This window comes from Cebus imitator, unplaced genomic scaffold (assembly GCF_001604975.1).
Source record: "Cebus imitator isolate Cc_AM_T3 unplaced genomic scaffold, Cebus_imitator-1.0 Scaffold139, whole genome shotgun sequence".
Classification (NCBI taxonomy): Eukaryota; Metazoa; Chordata; class Mammalia; order Primates; family Cebidae; genus Cebus; species Cebus imitator.
Window position 1 is genome coordinate 689,850 of NW_016107454.1, and position 20,916 is coordinate 710,765.

At 46.5% G+C, this 20,916-nt stretch overlaps 1 protein-coding gene across 3 annotated transcripts in view; it reads right to left on the reverse strand.

Moving 5' to 3' along the window:
- The window catches only part of RNASEH1 (ribonuclease H1), a 23,847-nt gene extending 4,356 nt beyond the window's left edge, over positions 1 to 19,491 (reverse strand). Inside the window, exons 1-8 of one of the 3 annotated variants that reach the window (XM_017541981.2) lie at positions 19,256 to 19,491; positions 17,912 to 18,027; positions 15,822 to 15,980; positions 14,188 to 14,287; positions 13,123 to 13,177; positions 12,701 to 12,785; positions 11,996 to 12,132; positions 10,252 to 10,348 (exon numbers count right to left, since the gene is read on the reverse strand). In XM_017541981.2, the coding sequence (XP_017397470.1) occupies positions 10,262 to 10,348; positions 11,996 to 12,132; positions 12,701 to 12,785; positions 13,123 to 13,177; positions 14,188 to 14,287; positions 15,822 to 15,980; positions 17,912 to 18,027; positions 19,256 to 19,383 (867 nt within the window). In that variant the 5' untranslated portion in view covers positions 19,384 to 19,491 and the 3' untranslated portion in view covers positions 10,252 to 10,261. Of the gene's footprint in view, positions 1 to 10,042; positions 10,349 to 11,995; positions 12,133 to 12,700; positions 12,786 to 13,122; positions 13,178 to 14,187; positions 14,288 to 15,821; positions 15,981 to 17,911; positions 18,028 to 19,255 lie in introns of those variants that run through there. The other 2 variants (XM_017541984.2, XM_017541980.2) reach the window with 2 other exon arrangements.
- Between the last annotated feature and the right edge of the window lie 1,425 nt (positions 19,492 to 20,916).

Sequence of the window (20,916 nt, forward strand, 5' to 3'; positions counted from 1 at the left end):
GGGAAGTGCAGGGGAGGGGTGGGGAGTGCAGAGGAGAGGTGGGGTAGGGGCGGGGGACACCTGAGGGTGTTGGGGGGACCTTTGCATTTTATACTGAGGGACAAGGAAGTCATAGGAGGATCCTGAGCATGGGAGTGGCGTGATCTGACATGGCTCGAAAGTGCCGGGCTGGGTGACCGGTGGCTCCCGCCTGTAATCCCAACACTTTGGGAGGCTGAAGTGGGTGGATCATGAGGTCAAGGGATCCAGAGCATCCTAGCCAACATGGTGAAACCCCGTCTCTATTAGTAAAAAATACAAAAATTAGCTGGGCATGGTGGCTTGTGCCTGTAGTCCCAGCTACTCCGGAGGCTGAGGCAGGAGAATCAAATCCAGGAGGCAAAGTTTACGGTAAGCAGAGATCCCGCCACTGCACTCCAGCCCCGCCACAGAGCAAGACTCCATCTCAAAAGAAAAAAGAAAGAAAGAAAAGAAAGTGTCTTCCTGACTGCTACCTGGAGACAGGAGTAGGGAGAGAGAGGTGCACACCCGCCGGGCGCACAGGAGCAGGCAGGGAAGGCGCAGCCTGGGTGGAGGTCAGGGCTGATCACACTCGAGGTGTGCTGAACACTGGTCCAGAAGCCGGTGCCGGCACACCAAACACGGAGCAGGGGCCGGGCGTGACCACTTTGGGTCCCAGCCACGAGGAGGCCAGCACCAGGCCCTGCACTGACCACAGACACGTCACTGCCCCAAGATGGGGTGGCGTGCTGCTCAGAAGGAACGTGGCCAGCAGAGGGAGGGCCCAGAGACCAGGGCAGGCTCTGCCTCTCACTTTACGTACTAGAAAAGGAAAGGACTTGTTGAAAAGCACTAACTTCGTTGCACTCACAGAGGAGAGAAGGTTAAAAGAATGGCATGCGTGGCTTTCTCTGGTGAGTCACGAGCCAGCACAGTGAAGAGTGTGGGCCTCGAGTCGGAAAAGCTGACTCGGCTGCGTTTCCTCCCTGTAAAATGAAACAAATGGCCCTTGACAAAGACCCTCCCTTGGACCAAGCTTGTGTCCACTCCTCCGAGTCCCTTCTCGGACCAGGCTGTGACCTTGGCTCTGTCCTGCTGAGCCTGCCTGGGGAGACCCACCCTGCACTGTGAGGACTGCCCTGACTCCTGATGTTTCCTCTGAGGAATTTCTGTCCACAGGCCCCGCCCTGCTCTGGGCTGCCAGCTCCCACCCGTCCCTGTACTCGGAACTGACCCCCGTCTGTCTCCCCTACTGCAGCACCCCACTGGGGTGAGCCCTTTAATAAGGCCTCTTCACACCCTAACAAGGATAATTCATTTTTTTCTTTACCAAACACCCTTAGCTACCATCGCAGCCTGCTCAGGCTGCTGTGACATACACCACAGCCTCAGGGGCTTGAAACAACAGAAATCTGGTTCTCACAGCTCCGAAGGCTGCAAGTCTTGAGGTCAAAGTTCCCACTGATTGTTTCTGGTGAGACTCCTTCCTGGCTTGCAGAGGCTGGCGCGGCCTTTCCCAGAGAGTGCTCCTGGGACGGGAGGCAGCACAAGCACTCCGGGGTCTCTCCTCACAGGGACACCAATCCCAGTGGGTCAGGGCCCCACCCTTATAACCTTCACCCCAGTACCTCCTGAGAGGCCCCTCTCCTAACACAGCCACAGCAAGGGTTAGGGATTTCACATGAATTCTGGGGAACACATTCAGTTCATAACAACTGTGATCCCCCTAAATTCTCATCTGGGTAATGTTAGGTTAAAGCGTGTTGTCTACCTAAAAGGAGCACACTACATATTCTATGAATCTCAGACACTCAGCACGTGGCGCTGTGTCACAGTGTTTGTTCCACAGAGGGATGTGGGCTGCAAAGACTGGGGTGTGATCTGAACACCTCAGCTCAGCACGCGTCCACCTGGCCACCGGGGTTTCTGCTGGGGAGGGTTCCGCAGGTTACACACCCATGCCCTTTACTTGGCCTCTTTGAAGCAGATCTTTCAAATATTTTCACCAAATATTTTAAAACAGGTATTACAACATGATTCAAAGATCAAACTGATTTAACTGCGATAGTTAAAGCAGCTTTGGTTCTTGATTGCCCATCAAGAGACAGGAGTTGACACAAGGTGACTCTGATCTTGTGTTGACGTAACTATTTGTCAAAGAACAACTTTCATCAAAATATGCCTCCAAACTGAGATTCTTTGGTGACATGGGAAGCCGCCAGTATATGGCGGTAGGGTTTTGGACAAAGACAAATGTCAATGAAATGGGAAACAGGGCTTGTGGCTCCGATCCCAGCATGTTGGAGGCCGAGGCTGAAGAACTGCTTGAGCCCAGATGTTGAAGACCAGCCTGGACAACATAGTAAGACCCATAAGACCCCAGCTCTAAGAAAAATAAAACTTAGCTGGGCATGGTAGCACACACTTGTAGTCCCAGCTACTCAGGAGGCTGAGGCTGGAGGATCACTTGAGCTCAGGAGGTAAGGCTGCAGTAAGCTACGACAGTGCCACCTGGGTGACATAGAAAGACCCTGTCTCAAAAGAAAAAAGAAAGATTAAAAAAATTTTTTTTTGGCTGAGCATGGTGGCTCACACTTGTAATCCCAGCATTTTGGGAGGCTGAGGCAGGCAGATCACCTGAGGTCGGGAGTTTGGGACCAGCCTACCAACATGGAAAAACCCTGTCTCTACTAAAAATACAAAATTAGCTTGGCAAAGTGGCATATGTCTGTTAATGTGTCACCCAGCTACTCAGGAGGCTAAGGCAGGAGAACTGCTTGAACCTAGGAGGCGGAGGTTGCGGTAAGCTGAGATCATGCCATTGCACTCCAGGCTGGGCAACAAGAGTGAAACTGTCTAAAAAAAAAAATTTTTTTTTTTTTTTTTTTTTTTTTTTTAAGATAGCATACCGGCTGGGTGTGGTGGCTCACACATGTAATCCTAGCACGTTGGGAGGCTGAGGTTGGTGGATCACCTGAAGTCAGGAGTTGGAGACCAGCCTGGCCCAACATGGAGAAACCCCATCTCTACTAAAAATACAAAAAAATTAGCCAGGCACGGTGGTGGGCACCTGTAGTCCCAGCTACTCTGGAGGTTGAGGCAGGAGAATAATTTGAACCCAGGAGGTGAAGGTTGCTGTGAGCCGAGATGGTGCCACTGCACTCTAGCCTGGGCAACAACAGCAAAACTCCGTTTAAAAAAAAATTATATGTACATATATATAAAATAACAAAAAATTAAAAATCATACAAAGACGCACACAGCAGTCTCATCATTGCCCGATTCCCACCCACAGCATCCTCTCCGCATTTCCAGCGCAGTGGAGTAACAGCTCAGTGTTTGTGAATTGTTATGCGTCCTGAGGCACAGGGCAGCCTGCTGAAACACGAATCAGTACTTTCTGTTTTCCACTTAACAGCACCCAGAGATCCTTGTCTGTGGGTACTTATGAGTTGTCACTCTTTCTAACGCTGTTTATTCCACAGCCGCTTCAGATGCCAGTATTGTTTCCAGTTCTCTGATATTAAAAACCTGGTCGTCTTTTAATGTGTGCAGGTGTATCTACAGCATAAATTCCGCGGAGTGGGGGCTGGTGGGTTTGAGCATCGCATCTGTAGTTCGGACAGTGGGCCGCGCCTGCCTGGTGTTGAGGGGTGCCAATCTGCACGCAGCACCACAGGGGAGCACACGTTTCCAGGCAGCCTCAGCAACATGTGCACTGTTGCTAATATCATACAGAGAAAACGACATCTTGGTGTTTTAATTTGCATTCTCTCGTGAGTGAAGTTAGGCATCTTTTCATTCCTAAAGGGCCCTGTTTTTCTGTAAACAATTTGACTAATCCATTCTCCTGAGTTATTAGTTGTTTTACCAATTTCTAGAAGTTCTTACATACTAGGGAAATTGGTCCTTTGCGATACAAGTTGCAAATTCTTTTCCTAATTTGCTTTTGCTTACGGCTCTTCAAAACTCTTTTGTATTAAGCTTTTACTTATAGTCTTCTTTCATGGTGGCTAGATGCTAAATCCTAGGTTAAAGGCCCTTGCTTACTATTGAGGTACTGCCTTTAATATACACGACACTGTGCATATTTAGGTCTAGAGAACAGAGCTCTTCTGCTGGGGGTAGAGAAAGCAGCCCACTTGCCTTTTCCCACTGCATTGACCACATTTGTCTTTGTCTAAAACTACCGTATACTGGCGGCTTTCCCTATCACCAAATCATCTTAATTTGGAGGCATATTTTGATGAAAGTTGTTCTTTGACAAACACTTAGATCAACACAAGATCAGAGTTGCCTTGTGCCAACTCCTGGCTCTCAATGGGCTATTAAGAACCAAAGCTGCTTTAACTAGCTGGCCAGGTATTCACCCAGCAAAGAGTCAGTGTCTTCTGTGTGCTGCGAGGCACAATGCGGGCAGATGCAGCCAGCTCCCAGTATTACTCATGAGTGTCTGTGAGCGCAGGAACCACGACTGACCACCATGATCACCGGTATGTGTTTTGTTCTGATGACATCCTTTTACTGAGTTCTGAACGTCAACTCATCACACGAATAGAAAGGGGGCTTTAGCTGAGTGACCTATTCCTTCTTGCTCCAGAACTACTGGAATATTAGAATTAGGAAAAAGACCAAAAATCAACACCAAGGTCCTCCTTTTCAGACACACAATCTGAGGCCCAGACCTGCTCAACCTGAAATAAACAACATCACCTGAATCAGGAAAGCAGTGTTCACTGGTTCCTACTTAGTTACTTACCCAAGCTGATTACTAGCAGGAGGGCTTTTTTCTTCTCAGTTTGTTTGACCTCTGACCTCATGCACTTTTGTGCCTGTCCTACAAGACAGCAGAGGGGCGTTCTTCAAGCTTCGGCAATGGCATGACACCGGGAGGGGAGTGCTGCACAGAGAACACTTCTTCCACAGCCTGTTTGTACAGCATGCACATCCTATTTTGGAAGCAGCACCCGTTGAAGGCTTATATATTCCACAATATACAGCACAATCTGATATGTAACAGTCACTCAAGTATTTTCTGAATTGGAGCTGATGAAGATGTCATTATATATCATTGGAAATTTCTAAAGATATTAAAAATGCAGCTGATATTTTGATTCTCAGTAATGTATTTCCTTTTAATAAAAAGAAAATTGAGGAAATTGCCCCCTAAAACTTTATGATTCCCCCTTAACTGAGCGGCTGGACCTTCGTTCCTCCAGCTTCACCTGTGTTCTGCGGCACTGACACCGTCTGTATTTGTGAAAATCCCACAGACTGTCAAGATTTTAGAGGCACAACGTTTCATCTCTGTATTTCCAATTCTAGTGTAATTTTTCATTTTTTAAAATCACAGATTCTCAAATGGCAGGGGCAGCAGTAGGAGCATACTTCTGGATCTTCTCAAATCCTCACCTAAAAACAGAACTACTAAACAGCAAAACCAAAAACTGACAGACATTTGTAACAGAATGAGGTGACAGTGTTGCCGAGGATGTGGAGTGAGCTGGAACTTTCCTGCCTGGCTGGGGGGATGGAAAATGTAAAGTTCACACTTGGAAAAGTTCCGTTTCTTAAGAAGCACACACCTGTCATGTGACCCAGGCATTCCGCTCCAAGGCATTTACCCCAGAGAAACAGAAGACAAAGACGAGGACATAAATGTTCACGGCAGCTTTCCTTGCTTTATTTGTATTTAGGCAGAAATTGAAAACAATCGAAATGTTTCAGTCCACACAACACACAATGTGGACTGCTGATACACACGGTGAATGCTAAAACAATTATGCTGAGCAAAAGCAGCACCTTCCCCCACAGTACTTGTTCTATGATTCCACTCATATATAATTCTAGAAAATATAAATTAATCTTTAGTGAGAGCGAGCAGACCAGTGGTTGCCTGAGGATGGGGGACACGGAGGGACAGTTTACAAAGTCTGTCAAAATACTGTTGGTGGTGATGGACGTGTTCTGCTGATAGCTTCATGGGAATATGCATTGGTCACTTTACATATGTGCAATTTATTATCTGTCAGTCACACCTCAATAGAGCTGTTTTAAAAAGCAAGGTGGGGCTGGGTTTGGTGGCTCACACCTATAAGCCCAGAACTTTGGGAGGCTAAGGGAGGAGGATCCCTTGAGGCCAGGAGTTTAAGACCAGCCTGGGAAACAGAGAGAGACACTGTTTCTATTTCAAATAACAAAAGTGGTGTGATAACAACATTTACAACTCAAAAAAAGTGGTGTGATAACATTTACAACTCAAAAAGAAATAAAGAAAGAGGTAAAAGAGACTCCAGAGACAGTGGCAAACACTGAAAACAGGCAACTTAGATTTCAACACACAGATAACAGGGATCACCAAAGAAAAAAAAATTGGCAAGAAAAATATAACACTACAGTGCAAGCAATCTTAAACCAGATTTGAAAGTACACATAGAAAGTGCACATCATACACCTGCAAATACGGACCAGGACAACCAACACCAACATGTGATACATTCAAACACCACTGCTGACTTGAGAGAAAAAGGAAAAACCTTCGGGCATCTAAGCAACAACAGCATACGACTTGTCAAGGGAAGCAAATAAAACTCATCAGGCTTTTCATGCATCACTGCATGCTGGAAGAAAACAGAATAAAACAATTCAGATACTCAAAGAAAATCTGAGCCTAGAGTTTCATCTCCGGCAAAACTGAATTCAACATTAGAAACTCACTGACTACAGACGGGTTATGACGACTGAACACACAGAAATGAGTCAACGGCGGTAAAAGGGAGCGATTTTTCTGACAATGTGGACACAGTGCTGTTTTCATCATCCCAACTAGTGCTACGGTATTAGTATTTTTAAAAATACTAAATGTTAAAGTGGAATAAAGTGAGTGTGATTACGGGATATTCCAGGGCATCGTCCTGTCTTCTGAGTGTGGGAGACACAGACATCTTATGAAGAGGCTGTGTACGGGCCCCAGAACGCTGAATTTGTATTGGGAATATCAATACAGGTTCAGAAAATATTTTTTCTTTAAATGTGTGTGTGTAATGTTTGTATTTTTTTAAAGCTCTGTCCAATAAAAAGTCTGGAAACGATGACCAAACCTATAGCAATGAGCATCCTAGACTGTGGATCTGAATTACCATCACCACCAGGCTCTTAAAAATAATGGATTCCAAATGTTAAACAGAATTAAGTTTGGCCTAAAACTGCCTCTGTACATAGTGACTTTGACTTAGAACTTCACCGAACGTATAAACAGACTGTGCCCTGATGTAAGAGCATACTCCTGTAACAAGCTACAGAGTCTCACCGATCACAGGCTGAAAGGCTGCAAACATGGTGGTGCGAAGCGGAGGCGGCATTGCAGTGAGCCTGGCCACGTCCACGTGTCTTTCCCTTCCTCCAGCTGTAACTGCAGCCTGCACATGATGCGCGAGGGAGCGTTCGGAACCGCTTTTGGTCCTGAGTGCTACCTGGCTGAAGCAACTATTTTCTGCTCAATTAAACTGCGAAGTTCTCTAAGGTTTTTTCTTTTAAGAAAAGTTTGGGGCAGAAGCTGTACAAGATGGGCCTAGAGCGCCTGCACATGCCAGATCGCAGGCGCTATCACTGACTGCGCATGTGGTCTGTGCGTCCACGAATGCGCATGCATGCATGCTTATCAAAACTCAAGAGCCCAGCTGAAGAGGCTCCCTCTCACTGACCAAAGGAGAGAGTCCAAGTTAAACACAGATAAATATTACAATGGATTGAAATCCATCAAATATGCTTAACTCCACAAATTCTGTTTTTTTAAAGACAAGGACTTGCTGTCACCCAGGCTGGAGTGCAGTGGCACTGTCACAGCTCACTGCATCCTCAACCTCCTGGGCTCAAGCAAGCCTCCCATCTCAGCCTCCAGAGTAACTGGGACAACAGGCAGGCACCACAGCCTCCTACTTTTATTTTAGTTTTCTGTAGAGACAGGGTATCGCTATGTTACCTAGGCTACTCTCAAACTCCTGAGCTCAAGTGATCCTCCTGCCTCAGCCTCCCAAAGTGCTGGGATTACAGGCGTAAACCACCATGCCCAGCCTGTGAATTCTTAATACATATAAGTAAAAAACCTTAACAGCTCACCATCTAAGGATGACAGAGAACTAATGCATTATCTTAAAAACTTACTGTGCAAGAGCAAAGAACCAAGCATTTATCCTGCCCTTCCTATGTGAACTGTACCACTGGGTAACCAAATAGTATACAAAAGAAAACACTTTCGTAGAAAACCATTCCAGTGAATAAAGGCAAACAAAAAGACAGAATGAGAATATTACCATTTTGCAACCCCAAATAATTAACAGATCTTGGCCCTGAGTATCAGCTGCTGTCAACATGGACAAGGACTCCCAAAGAGAGCCCCTAACTGCCTAATCTCCTGCCAAAGGGCTCAAATCTGAGGCTCACAAAGCCTCTAGACCCAGCTGCCAATCCGCAGGACAGAGGACAGAGGATCATGCTGAACTGCACCATGGCCACGCGGTCAGCGAAATCTACACTGTGGGAAGCGACAGGACAAACGGCCCAGGCTCTTCAACAGATAACGGCAGGGAGAACAGCGTGGCAGATAGGACTGCACATGGAGACTGATCGAGTTAAAAAAGAAAGCGGACAAGACTAAACTGCCATCAAGAAACCAAGAAAGTCACTCTGTCAAAGTCAGGAATACTTCTGCAGGCAAGGAGCGGGAGAAGGGGGCTGTGGCTGGAGGGCACTTGGAGAGCCTTCTGGGGTATCCGGCAAAGCACTACTTCTTCCCTGGGTGGTGGACACAAAGGTATTCACCTTACAATCATAACATTCAATAAGCTATGTATTTGTTTTATTTCCTGTATATTTTTATTTTGTGATAAAAAGGTTTAAAACTAAATAATCATGTCAAACTTTTTTTTTTTTTTGAGACGGAGTTTCACTCTTGTTACCCAGGCTGGAGTGCATTGGCGCGATCTCAGCTCACCGCAACCTCCGCCTCCTGGGTTCAGGCAATTCTCCTGCCTCAGCCTCCTGAGTAGCTGGGATTACAGGCACGCGCAACCATGCCCAGCTAATGTTTTGTATTTTTAGTAGAGACAGGGTTTCACCATGTTGACCAGGATGGTCTCGATCTCTTGGCCTCGTGATCCACCCGCCTCGGCCTCCCAAAGTGCTGGGATTACAGGCTTGAGCCACCGCGCCCGGCCGCATGTCAAACTTTTTATTTATTTATTTATTTTTGAGAGAGTCTCGTTCTGTTGCCCAGGCTGGAGTGCAGTGGCGCGATCCCTGCTCACTGCAACCTCTGGCTCCCAGGTTCAAGTGATTCTTGTGCCTCAGCCACCAGAGTAGCTAGGATTACAAGCACGTGTCACCACACCCAGATAGCTTTTGTATTTTTAGTAGTGACAGGGTTTTGCCATGTTGGCCAAGAAGGTCTTGAACTCCTGACCTCAGGTGATTTGCCCGCCTTGGCCTCCCAAAGTGCTGGGATTATAGATGTGAGCCACCATGCCCAGCCAGGGTCAAACATTTTTTTTTTTTTAATTTGCACAGTTTTTAACAGAAGAAACAAATTTTTGAAAGACTTCTTTACACATCTCGGTCTTTACGAGTTGTAAGTGTTCCTAGAGAATGGCCTAGCAGCTAGGGTTGCCTACAGGCAGGCTTTGCCCTATACCAAGTGCCCTGCAAGCAGGCGCACGGGGCTGAGACCCAGCACACATCCTGCCCGCTGAGCTGCCCGCCCAGGCCCCAGGCTGCACGTTTCTCTAATGTACCCACAGGCACAAGTACCCACAGGCACAAGTCACTAAACAAGCAGAAGCAGGAGACTCACTCCTATAAACCGGACGGTAAATGGATGCTTTCAGAATACTCCCAGACTTCTGAGTTGCATCTTTTAAGCAAGGTTTTTTAGATTTCTTATCAAAATCAATATAAGCTGCGGCATTTTAGGCCATTTGCCTTGCTTGCCTGCAATAAAACAAGCAAAACGTATGGAACCCAGTAAGTGTAACGCTGAAACCTCACATAACTCTCCAACCTCAAAGATGTTGAATTTATTATATACTTAACGATTTTTTATAAAATTGGGTCACAGAATGCCACTGCGCCTCCCGGATTCCGTGTGAAAGCCGCGTCTGCCCATCCACTGCAGCAGTCTCACCTGCAGGCTCTTTTCCACACCAGTAAGTACAAGCAGCGAAACAGCCGCTGGCTCAGGTTTTCCTAAGGACTCACGTCACGTGGGTCAGTCTTCCGATTGTTTAGCTCCTTCTCTGGCTAACCTATCAGCCTCTTCATTGCCTGTAAATCCTGAATGACCAGGAACGTGCATCTGTTAAAATAAATGTTTTCCTTTTATTTTTACTCATCTTTACATAAGCAACACACGACTATATTCTCATTATAAAAGCTCAACCATTCAGAACAGACTGAGTAGCAGAAGCTCAGCTCAACGCTCCTCTCCCCAAACATGATCCTGAACAGCACGCTGGAGATTCTTCGTGCACTTATGCAAGGGGTGTATTTACAAACATTCCATTTTGTTTTTCTACAAATTTGATTTTACCGTTCATAATGTTATTTCCTCCCTCACTTATCAACTGGACTTGATAAGCTTTCCAGGGAATACACAGGTATGTACAGATGGGTGGACAGATATGTATGCGACACACACACACACACTCCCTTGCAGCACCGTCTTCGTATGACTACAGTCTACACTTGTGTTGCCAAAGCAAATTTACATGCCAGGCCACCAAACTGTTATCAGTGCTTCTGGGAAGGCCGAACAAGGCAGGGTTGAGACGGTACTTTAATTTGTTCTGTATTGCTTGAAAAAAACTTTTTAAATAAAAATGATTGTTTAAAAAAGTGCTTCCATCTTGGAGTAAAAGTTGTTACCAAGGCTTTCATCACATGTCCTTACTAGTGTTTTAAACAAGATACACTGCAAGTTAGCTTTAACATATGACACATTCCAAAGAAATGAAGAGGGGCACATATACCTGTCACAGTAATGCCCTGTGCCCGGGTTGGGAATTACTTTGTGCTCTTAGAATATAAGGACTGTAGAACTCCCTCAAACCACACTGCCTGTGTATATGCCTAGTGATACTCTCATTAAAACTGTACTACTTGTAGTGGCTCATGTCTGTAATCTCAAAGCACTTTGAGAGGCCGAGGCAGGTGGATTGTTTGACGTCAAGAGTTCGAGACCAGCCTGGGTAACACGGCAAAACCCCATCTCTACTAAAAACAGAAAAATTAGCCAGGTGTGGTGGCACATGCCTGTAAACCCAGATACTTGGGAGGCTGAGGCACAAGAATCACTGGCACCCAGAAGGCAGAGGTTGCAGTGAGATCACGCCACAGCTTGGAGTGACAGAGCGAGACTCTGTTTCAAAATCCAAACCAAACCAAACCAAAAAACTATTACTCATACGGTGATTAAAAGAATCAAATGTGTGTCTGTGGATGGGTTTTTTTTTTTTTTTAGACACAGTCTCGCTGTTGCCCAGGCTAGAGTGCAGTGGTACAATCTTGGCTCACTGCAACCTCGACCTCCCCAGCTCACGNTTGCCCAGGCTAGAGTGCAGTGGTACAATCTTGGCTCACTGCAACCTCGACCTCCCCAGCTCACGCCATCCTCCCACCTCAGCCTTCTGAGTAGCTAGACTACAGGCATGCGCCACTATGCCTGGCTAATTTTTTACTTTTTCTACAAACAGAGTCTCATCATGTTATCCAGCCTGGTCTTGAACTTCTGGGCTTAAGTATTCAGCCTGCTTGGGCCTCCTAAAGTGCTAGATTATGAAGTGACCACTGTGTCCACCCTCAGATATGTGTTAGTATACATTATGATGTTGATTTCCTGGAAGTTGTTGTCTTTAAACCACTTACAAATACCATTAATCTCTGGTAAATTTAGCTTATCTGGTCAAAATTGCCATACGATGTTAACATTTGAGAAGATACTCACCCACTGGATGTCCATGCCCTGGGTGAGCCTCTCCAGTGCCACAAAGTCCTCTTTGTTGATCACCTCTTTCCCTGTACTTGTCTTCCACCCATTTTTCTTCCAGCCTTGAACCCAGTTAGTTATACCTACAAGAACGCCTGATCACTGGTGAGTCAATCTTGAGCGTCCTGTCTTCTTCACTTTCCTAGTCTTACCTCTTATAATCCATCCCACGTGTACTCTGAGTCACCAGCCCTGACTCTTATACTTCCTTAGCTGGCCTTAGCTGCTTTGGCCTTTGGCACAGCCTGAAATACCGCCCTCTTCCCTTTCCCCGAACTCGTATTCTACCTATAGCTGTCAGCTTAAGATGTCACTTCTCCCAGGAAGCCCTCCCCAGCCTCATAAGCATCCCCTAAGGGCATTTCCCAAAGAAGCAGTCAACACGCCATCTGAAGTGACTTAGGCACACACAGACTTAGAAGTGCCACTACAGCAGAGCCACTTCCATGTCTGACGGCATCTCTGGTGCCTCACAAAGAAATAGGCATGTGGAAAACATCGGAGCAGCAGAAGAGACACTCCGAAATCCCCACTCTGCTTAGTACCTGACAAAACAGTGTCATCCCCCTATTTCCATTTCGGTCTTGCCCTGTTACAATATCTCCTATCAATTTCCCTTCATGGTTACTGGAAAAACAGAAGAAATCAACTGTGAAAACTTACCATTTATAGTAAACATACTGTCTGTATACAGAACCAATTTACTGATGTTTTGAGCCTTTGCTTGTTCAATGGCTTTGCAGGCTGCCTTAAAAAGACAAGTCAAGAGTCATTCCACAGAAAATGTTCAACTTTGACATTATTGATGCTCAAAGTCCTCAAAACGGAAACATCCCTTCTGCACTGTGATGATTATACTCTCTGCATGAAGCACTACGATCACAATCCTCCTGCAGAGACACCAATCTGAAATAAGTTTTTGGAATTTTTCTACAAAATTCCTATTTTTCAGAATTGTCATTAAACCCAAGCCTCTTCTCCAAATATCTTATATATATAAATAGGAAAAAAAATTAGCTGATTTATTTGATATGCTCACACTCAATGCTCAATAATGAGTGGCTTCAATATATCTGATAACTTACATGAATTTCTGCTCTTTGGTTTGTCTGTCGCCCAGGAAGTCTAATGCCTATATTTCTGTTTCAAAACAGTACAAAAGAAAGTAAAATTATAAAGTGAATTCTCAAAGTGATTCTTCTTAATGGATAACAATAAATTAGTGTGTATTTTTATTTGAAATATAAAAGCATCAAATAAAAGTCAAACTAACAGAGAGACTGCCAGAAGCAGAGAGGATAAAAGGTTTCCACACTCGGGTACCTGCTGAGTCTCTGGGGTCCCACTAGGACAGAGCAAGTAAGAGCTAGTTCTCTGCGGCCCCTGAGTTAGGACCTGTGGCTCCAGCAAAAAGAATCCCAGGAGAAAACTCAGGAATAAGAATGGAGGGAGTAAGACCTCAGACTGAAACTCCTAAAAACTTCCAGGAAATAAAGGTGGAAAATGAAATCAAGAAGCCAGAAAAACCCTCAGATAAGTTATGTAAAATCTGGGGTCACTAAGGCATTTAAAATTAAGAGATCCAGGGTTTCCTAAAAAACATGAGCAATTTTTGGACCAGGCGTGGTGGCTCACACCTGTAATCCCAGCACTTTGGGTGGACAAGGTGGGAAGATCGCATGAGCCCAGAAATTTGAGACCGGCCTGACCCACATAGTGAGACCTCATCTCTACTTTAAAAAAAAAAAAAAAAAAAAGACTCCTCCACAGGGCAGGAAAGCAACACCAAAGCCAGGCGCAGTGGCTCACACCTACAATCCCAGCACTTTTTTCAAGGCAGGAGGATCACTTGAGCCCAGAAGGTCAATGATGCAGTGAGCTGTTTCTGGCACTGCATTCCAGCCTGGGCAACAGAGCGACACTCTGTCTAAAAACAAAACAGAACGAAGTAAAGCTGAGGTACCAACGTTCTGAAGAGCAACGCTGCTCAGCACCAACACAATCCAAGCTGTTGGATTGTAGCTCTGCTACCCCCTGCCCAAGCTATTTATCTGCAGGTTTTCCCAATAGTCAACCAATAAGCAGATCCGCCTCATCTCACAAGCTGTGGAACATGATTCAGGAAAACTCAGCTTCCTTTGATTACTTACAACGGATGGCCCGGCCCCCAGTAAACGCCGATTCCTGCTCGTGGCCTCCTCCGCCCATTACTGGAGCAGCAGCCATCCGTGTATACAACAACCGAGTCTCCTGTGGGAAGAGAAGTAAACACTACTGGGCTGACCTTACATGTTCTGTCTAGGAAAACGTGCTCAATTCCTTACAAGAGGGCACCCAGCATTTATGCTCAGAGTCCACTTACATTTTGGTCTTGCAGGCCAGGCAAGTTCAGGGTAAAGGCAGATACTTTGTAAACTAGAGCCCGCTGCAGTAAGAACTACTGTTCACACCCCACACTGAGGGTTCAAATGACAATGACTCTGTCTCCACAGCAGGGCCACCTTCACTCCCACGGAGCCGTCCTTCCAGAGACAAGCAGAGCCTCAGCATGGCGGTGATTCTGCCTGCCAGAGGGCCCAGTCTCCTGACCAGTGCTGCTCCCATTTCTTCCCTGGCACATTCGCTACTAGTTTAGTGTGGTTCCCGTCCGTTTCTTTCCCTCTAGACAGATGGTGTGATTGACACACCAGGACTGTAAATAACAAGGTGAAAAAGGACTGATGGGACCGCTCTGAGGCCCCTGGTGACCAGTACACTTCAGCAGTGTGGTGGAAGCAGAGGTCAGGTTGCAAAGTGTTAAGAGCTGGGCAAGAGGGCAAATAGAGGTCGGACGCGCAGGAAGTGGAAGTGCTTGTCCTAAGAACGGCAGACTGCACAGAGTGGCAGCACAGGGGCAGAGACGAGGACATGCTCCTCATGGGAGTGGGTCAGAGGGCCGAGTGGAGTTTGGGTGTCGGGCAAGGCTCCTTAGTTCAGCTGGAACATGACTGTATCAGCACGACTACAAACTTTCTGCCCAGCCACTGAACTGCTGGAGCCAGCACTGCCATTTGCCATGTTCCAGGCTACTGAGCCTCAAGCATGGTCAGTGGCCAGAAACAGCTCATTTCCCTGCTACTCCACAAATCTCTGCTTTAATTCCTACTAGTAAATCACCAAATAAAGAATACTTGTGTGGTCTTTTCTTAGATAACTGCAAAACTTATCTATAAATAATACAGCTTGGCACAACGTTTTCTACTGGTTTCCCTTGAATTAAATCAGAACCTACAAATATACTGATTTATATTTTTAAATGCTACTTATTTGTTTTTTGCACCTATGTGTAAAAGACACGAAGGAGCCTTAAGCTCACTACTACCCCGCTTCTCAGGATAAAACAGAATCTCCCATTTTCCAAAGATTGCGAATAAAAGCTTAAAGTGCTGTTGCTAATCCATTATAACAAGCAGCTGTATGTGGGGCGTTTCTTATTTGAAAAAGCTGGAGCCTTTGCGTTTTATCTTGGTAATGTTAAGTGCCGCATGCATAGCGAATATATTGGTATTTCAAAAGATTACAGTTACTCATTTGTACATAAGGGTTTTCCTAAGAACAGCCAAAAGTTTAATTCTGCACCACTTGATCAATTACAAAGTAATGACCTTAGTGATTTCTAAATAATATTTACACGTAACAATGAAGATGAAAAACATCAGCTCAAACTTCCCCCATTAAGTGGGAAATATCTTTTACACATATATTTTCATGATGTAAAAATCAGGGAAACCCAAGGAAGATGTACCCATGTAGGAAAACATGTCTCTGCTAACTGGAGGCGCCGGCTCCACACTGGGCTTCAAGTGCTTTGCATATGGCTCTGCGCCCTCATCTCCATCCAGTGGCTCACGGAGTCGCTTGCTGGCTTTCGTCTGTGATTCTCGTCCATGTTGATTTTCCTGCCCTGAAAGAGTTCACTTGTGAGCTGCAAACAATGAGCATAACACAAAAGGCTAGAGGATGAAGAAATCCAGTAAGTTATTCAGCACCATTAAATCAGACTTAAACACCCTCTGCACGTGGCCCTACAACAAGGGAATGACTCCATCCACACCATCTCAGACTTCCACACTCTTGAGAAGTCATTCCGAATTTTCCAAGATAAGTTTGATAAAGACAATGTGAGGACAATAGCAAGGCTCCTGTTGAAAATAAAACCTGGTTCTGATGGAGATAATACCAAGGGTTCTTGTCCCTTTAGGGATGATGGACAGTTTGAAAATCCAAGGGGCTCTTCTTCCAGGAAAAACATGGACTAAAATTGTGTATATAACATCAGTGGTTATACAGCTAGTGCTTGACTTACGACCATGGTTGGGACCGCAGACCAGTCATAACACAATTTGGCCATAAGTTGAGTAGGCTATATGCACAGTTGAAATGGTGCACGCAGAGATGGTAGTGCTGCCGGAAGCTGGTCCGCACTGTCGTACGCCCAACTGGGCAACCTTTGCGCTGCCAGACGCGGAGCAGTTGTGGCTAGCGACTGTGGTCGTAAAGTCGAATGGTCATAAGTTGCATAGGTCCTAAGTCGATCAATACCTGTATATCCAGCTCAATGCTAGACACAACCTGCCTCTCTCTGACTTGTGCTTTGTCCAGGATTGTTATGATGACTCAAAGGAGCAGTTGTTCAGTGTTCAAGCATCTCAGTTGCCTCTAGAGAGACTGTTGAACATAAGATGATTAAAACTATGCTCTGCTCAGTCTTAATGTGCTGTAGCAAAAGTCTGTAAGTAGCATTCATGTAACATCACTTCAGGGTGGATTCAGAAATATTTTTAAAATCTTGTGCTCTAACGTCATCAGCATGCTCATCTGAGTCTGCATATTGCGCTTTCAACTTCCAATTATATTGGGCATTAATCTTATACTGAGCTTTAAACTTCGAATAACCATACTTTCTATAACAGATAAAACTGGAAGAAATTGGCCGGGCATGGTGGCTCATGCCTGTAATCCCAGCACTTTGGGAGGCCAAGGCAGGTGGATTACTTGAGCTCAGGAGTTCAAGACCAGCCTGGCCAATATGGTGAAATCCCATCTCTACTAAAAAAAAAAATACAAAAATTAGCCAGGCATGGTGGCACGCACCTGTAATCCCAACTACTCGGGAAGCTGAGGCAGGAGAATCACTTGAACACAGGAGGCAGAGATTGCAGTGATCCGAGATTGCACCACTGCACTCCAGCTGGGCAACAGAGCAAGACTGTCTCCAAAAACGAGAGAGGAAGAAATTAAGATTGTGTAACTCTGTCCTCAATAGAAAAGAAACACCACAAAGGTGCACGCCAGGAAAAGAACCACATTCATTCCTATAAAATTATAGTCCAATCAGTCTAATAACTGAGCAAGTATTTTTTTTTTTTTTTTGAGTTGTCTTGTCCTGATGCCCAGGCTGGAGTGCAATGGTGCAATCTCGGCTCACTGCAGCCTCTACCTCCCAGGCTCAAGCAATTCTGCCTCAGCCTCTTGAGTAGCTGTGATTACAGGTGCACGCCACCAGGGCTGGCTAATTTTTGTATTTTAGTAGAGATGGAGTCTCGTTACGTTGGTCAGGCTGAACAAGTATTTTTTGAAAAGACAAGGAATGACGGCATAAAAAGCTGAACAGAACAGGAGATCTGAGTCCTGACTTGTCCCTAATACTGTAAGTAACATGAGCCACTATTTTTAACTGTTCTCAGCCTGTTCCCTAATTTGCAAAATGAAAACAATCACAGTCTTCTCTATGTGCCTGGAGGGTAGATCAAACATAGATCAAATGCCATCTGGCACATGAAAGCCTTTGAATAGGTTAAAATGTCACACTGATGGGACATGAGAGGGGACTACCTTCTGAAGCTTCCGGGCTTGCAGATTTCCTGACAAAGGCCCAGGCCTCATCCTCTGTGGCAAACTTCTTAAATCTGGCAGCAGGAAACCGGTCCACCTGAGCCTTGCACTCATTCCTGGAAAAGATGCAGAATGTTATTGCCTTCTTCCCTCCCTAACTTATCCCCTTCGTAATTAAGATTTGTAAGGTTGGAAGTACAGTTGTCCCTTGGTATCAGAGGGGGACTGATTCCAGGAATGTCCTCCAACCCCATCAGATACATCACAGGATGCCTAGGTCCTTTGTATTAAATGGTGTATTTGCACAAAACCTATGCAAATCTTCTTGTATGCTTTAAATCACCTCTAGCTTATAATACCTAATACAATGTATACAGTTGTTGTATTGTCTTTTCATGCATATTTAAAAACTGTACCCTATTTTTATTTTTTCCAAATATTTTTGATCTAGGGTTAGCTGAAACTGAGGATACAAACTGGAGATGGAGGACCAATTTTAGTGTGAAAAGGGCAAAGGGTCACACCTTACAGTTCATAGTTTTATCTTGCGCGTCAGACTCTACACCTGTGTTATGTACGCCAGCCAGCACACCAGCACCGCAGGCTTTTGTCAAAGTCAAAGCATAATAAAATACTGGGGTCTTTGAAAAAAAATTATTAACCATTTCATTACGGCAAAAAGGTCAACTTCTGAGATGCTTCTTCCTCACTACTCTAGCTGGCGTGCATAGGGAAACACACGTAAGGAACTTTGATATTTTGTAAGGGAAAGGGTTCTGGTGGTAAAGACGGAACACCTGGGCTCAAGTCCTTCCTCTGTCAGTTACTCAACCTGTGAACTTCCTGACCAGTGTAACTACACCTGAAAATGAGAATAATCCCACTCACCTCCAAGTGTTGTTACAAGGATCCACTGCAAATACTAGCTTATACAGAATTTACCTTTTTAAAATCGGAAAGTTAGGTACTGAGTTCCAGTCCCAATTTAGCTGGTACGGAAACTTCCGGTTATGTGGCTTGGTTCCGATTACGTGTCACTTTTTGTTGCACTTTAACTGCAACAAAGATGAGGGATCAAGCACAGGGTTTATTAGGCCACCCCTAAGCTTTATGTGGCGTTTCTGATATTCCAAACGAGGATTCAGGGCGGTCCAGCCCCTGACTATGAGCCTCCTGGAACCCCGTCGGATGAGGAGGAAGGCGGGGCGGCTCCCAGACCACCCACAGCCACCGCGCACGGCACAGGCTCGGACCGCCGGGCTCCCGCCGCCGGGGTTCGCTGAGCCCCGGCCTCTCTCCGCCCCGGGGCCGGCAGGGAGGCGCCTCGGCAGGCCGGCCACTCACCAGGTCAGAAAGACCCCGGTCTTGCGGCCCCTCCTCACGGCATAGAACATCCCGAACCCGCGAGAGGCGGGGCGACAGCGCACGGCGGCCAAGGCGACTCTGTGGACCAGAAACAGAAGCCGGCTCATCGCTCACTCCCGTCACCGGGAAGCATTTCGGCTCCCGGCTCAGCGCGGGCAAGACCCCGCGCGTTCACCATCGCATTTCCGTCGACGGCGCGGGAAGATGACGCGCGTCTGGGCGGAGTCAGGGCGGAGCCTACGGAGGGGCGGGGTCGCAGAGCAGACCCGGCCGCCGACCAGCCGGAACTCGTCAGCTTCCGGTCGGTCTTGGAGGAAGCTGGGCCGGGGCTGGGATGGGACCGAGCCTATGGGAGCCGGGCCTGAGGCGCACTTGGCCGGGCTGAAGCCCGGGGCCCCGCAGAGGAGGGTTGCGATGGACGCTGTGGGGCCCCTTCTCTCCCCTCCCCGAGGCCGCAGTTCGGGGGCCACGCCCCGGCGCGCTCGCGTCACCGAGGGAAGCCCTTCAACGCCCGGGCGCCCAGCACCCACGTGCGGTGGCCGCGGGTCCTAGGGGGCCCCGGGAATGCGGATCTGCTCTCAGGGCTGGGGCCAAATGAACGAACGCACATTTTGTAATTGGCAGAAGGATGTAAGGAATCATGAATTAGAATAAACACAAAGGAGGGCCAGAGGGGAGGCCGCGGAAGCCAGGTTCCTCTCCCTGTCTTGGGCCCACACCCCCGAAGGGGCGCGTCCTCCTCCCTGCTCCGCTGCACATGGGTGTTTAACGAGGGGATGTCCAGTGCCTCAAGGACTACGACCTGGGAGAAAACTGAATTGAGAAGGCAATTCACCGGGCACGGTGGCTCACGCCTGTAATCCCAGCACTTTGGGAGGCCAAGGTGGGTGGATCACCTGAGGTCAGGAGTTCGAGACCAGCCTGGCCAACATGGCGAAACCCCCGTCTACTAGAAATACAAAAATTAGCCGGGCGCGGTGGTGGGTGACTGTAATCCCAGCTACTCGGGAGGCTGAGGCAGGGGAATGGCTTGAACCCGGGAGGTAGAGGTTGCAGTCAGTCTAAAGCATGTCACTGCACTCCAGCCTCGGCAACACAGCTAGACTCTGTCTCAAAAACAAAACAAAACATTTCTGCCTGTTTCTCAGGGTCCATTCAAGAATTGTGCCCACAATATACCAGGCACTCGTCCAGACCTGCATCGTCCAGTGCCATTGCCCTGCCTGCACGTGGCTTTGAGGTGTGCTCTATGATACACACCGGACTTTGGAACTCAGTGTGAAAAATAAAAAGAGTTTAAAGAGGGGTGGGGGTCGAGGGGAGGGAGAGCATTAGGACAGATAACTAATCATGCAGGGCTTAAAACCTAGATGGCATGTTGATAGGTGTAGCAAACCACCATGGCACACGATTACCTATGTAAGAAACCTGCACGTTCTGCACTTGTATCCGAGAACGTAAAGTAAAATTACTAAAAAAAGAAAAAGATAGTAAAAGCCAACATGGCATTCATTACTGCCAAAAAAAAATTTTTTTAAACACATCGTTAATTTTGTGTATTGATTACAGGTTGAGCTGATAATATTTTGAATATATTGGATTAAAGAAAGTGGTTAGGCGTGGTGGCTCACACATGTAAT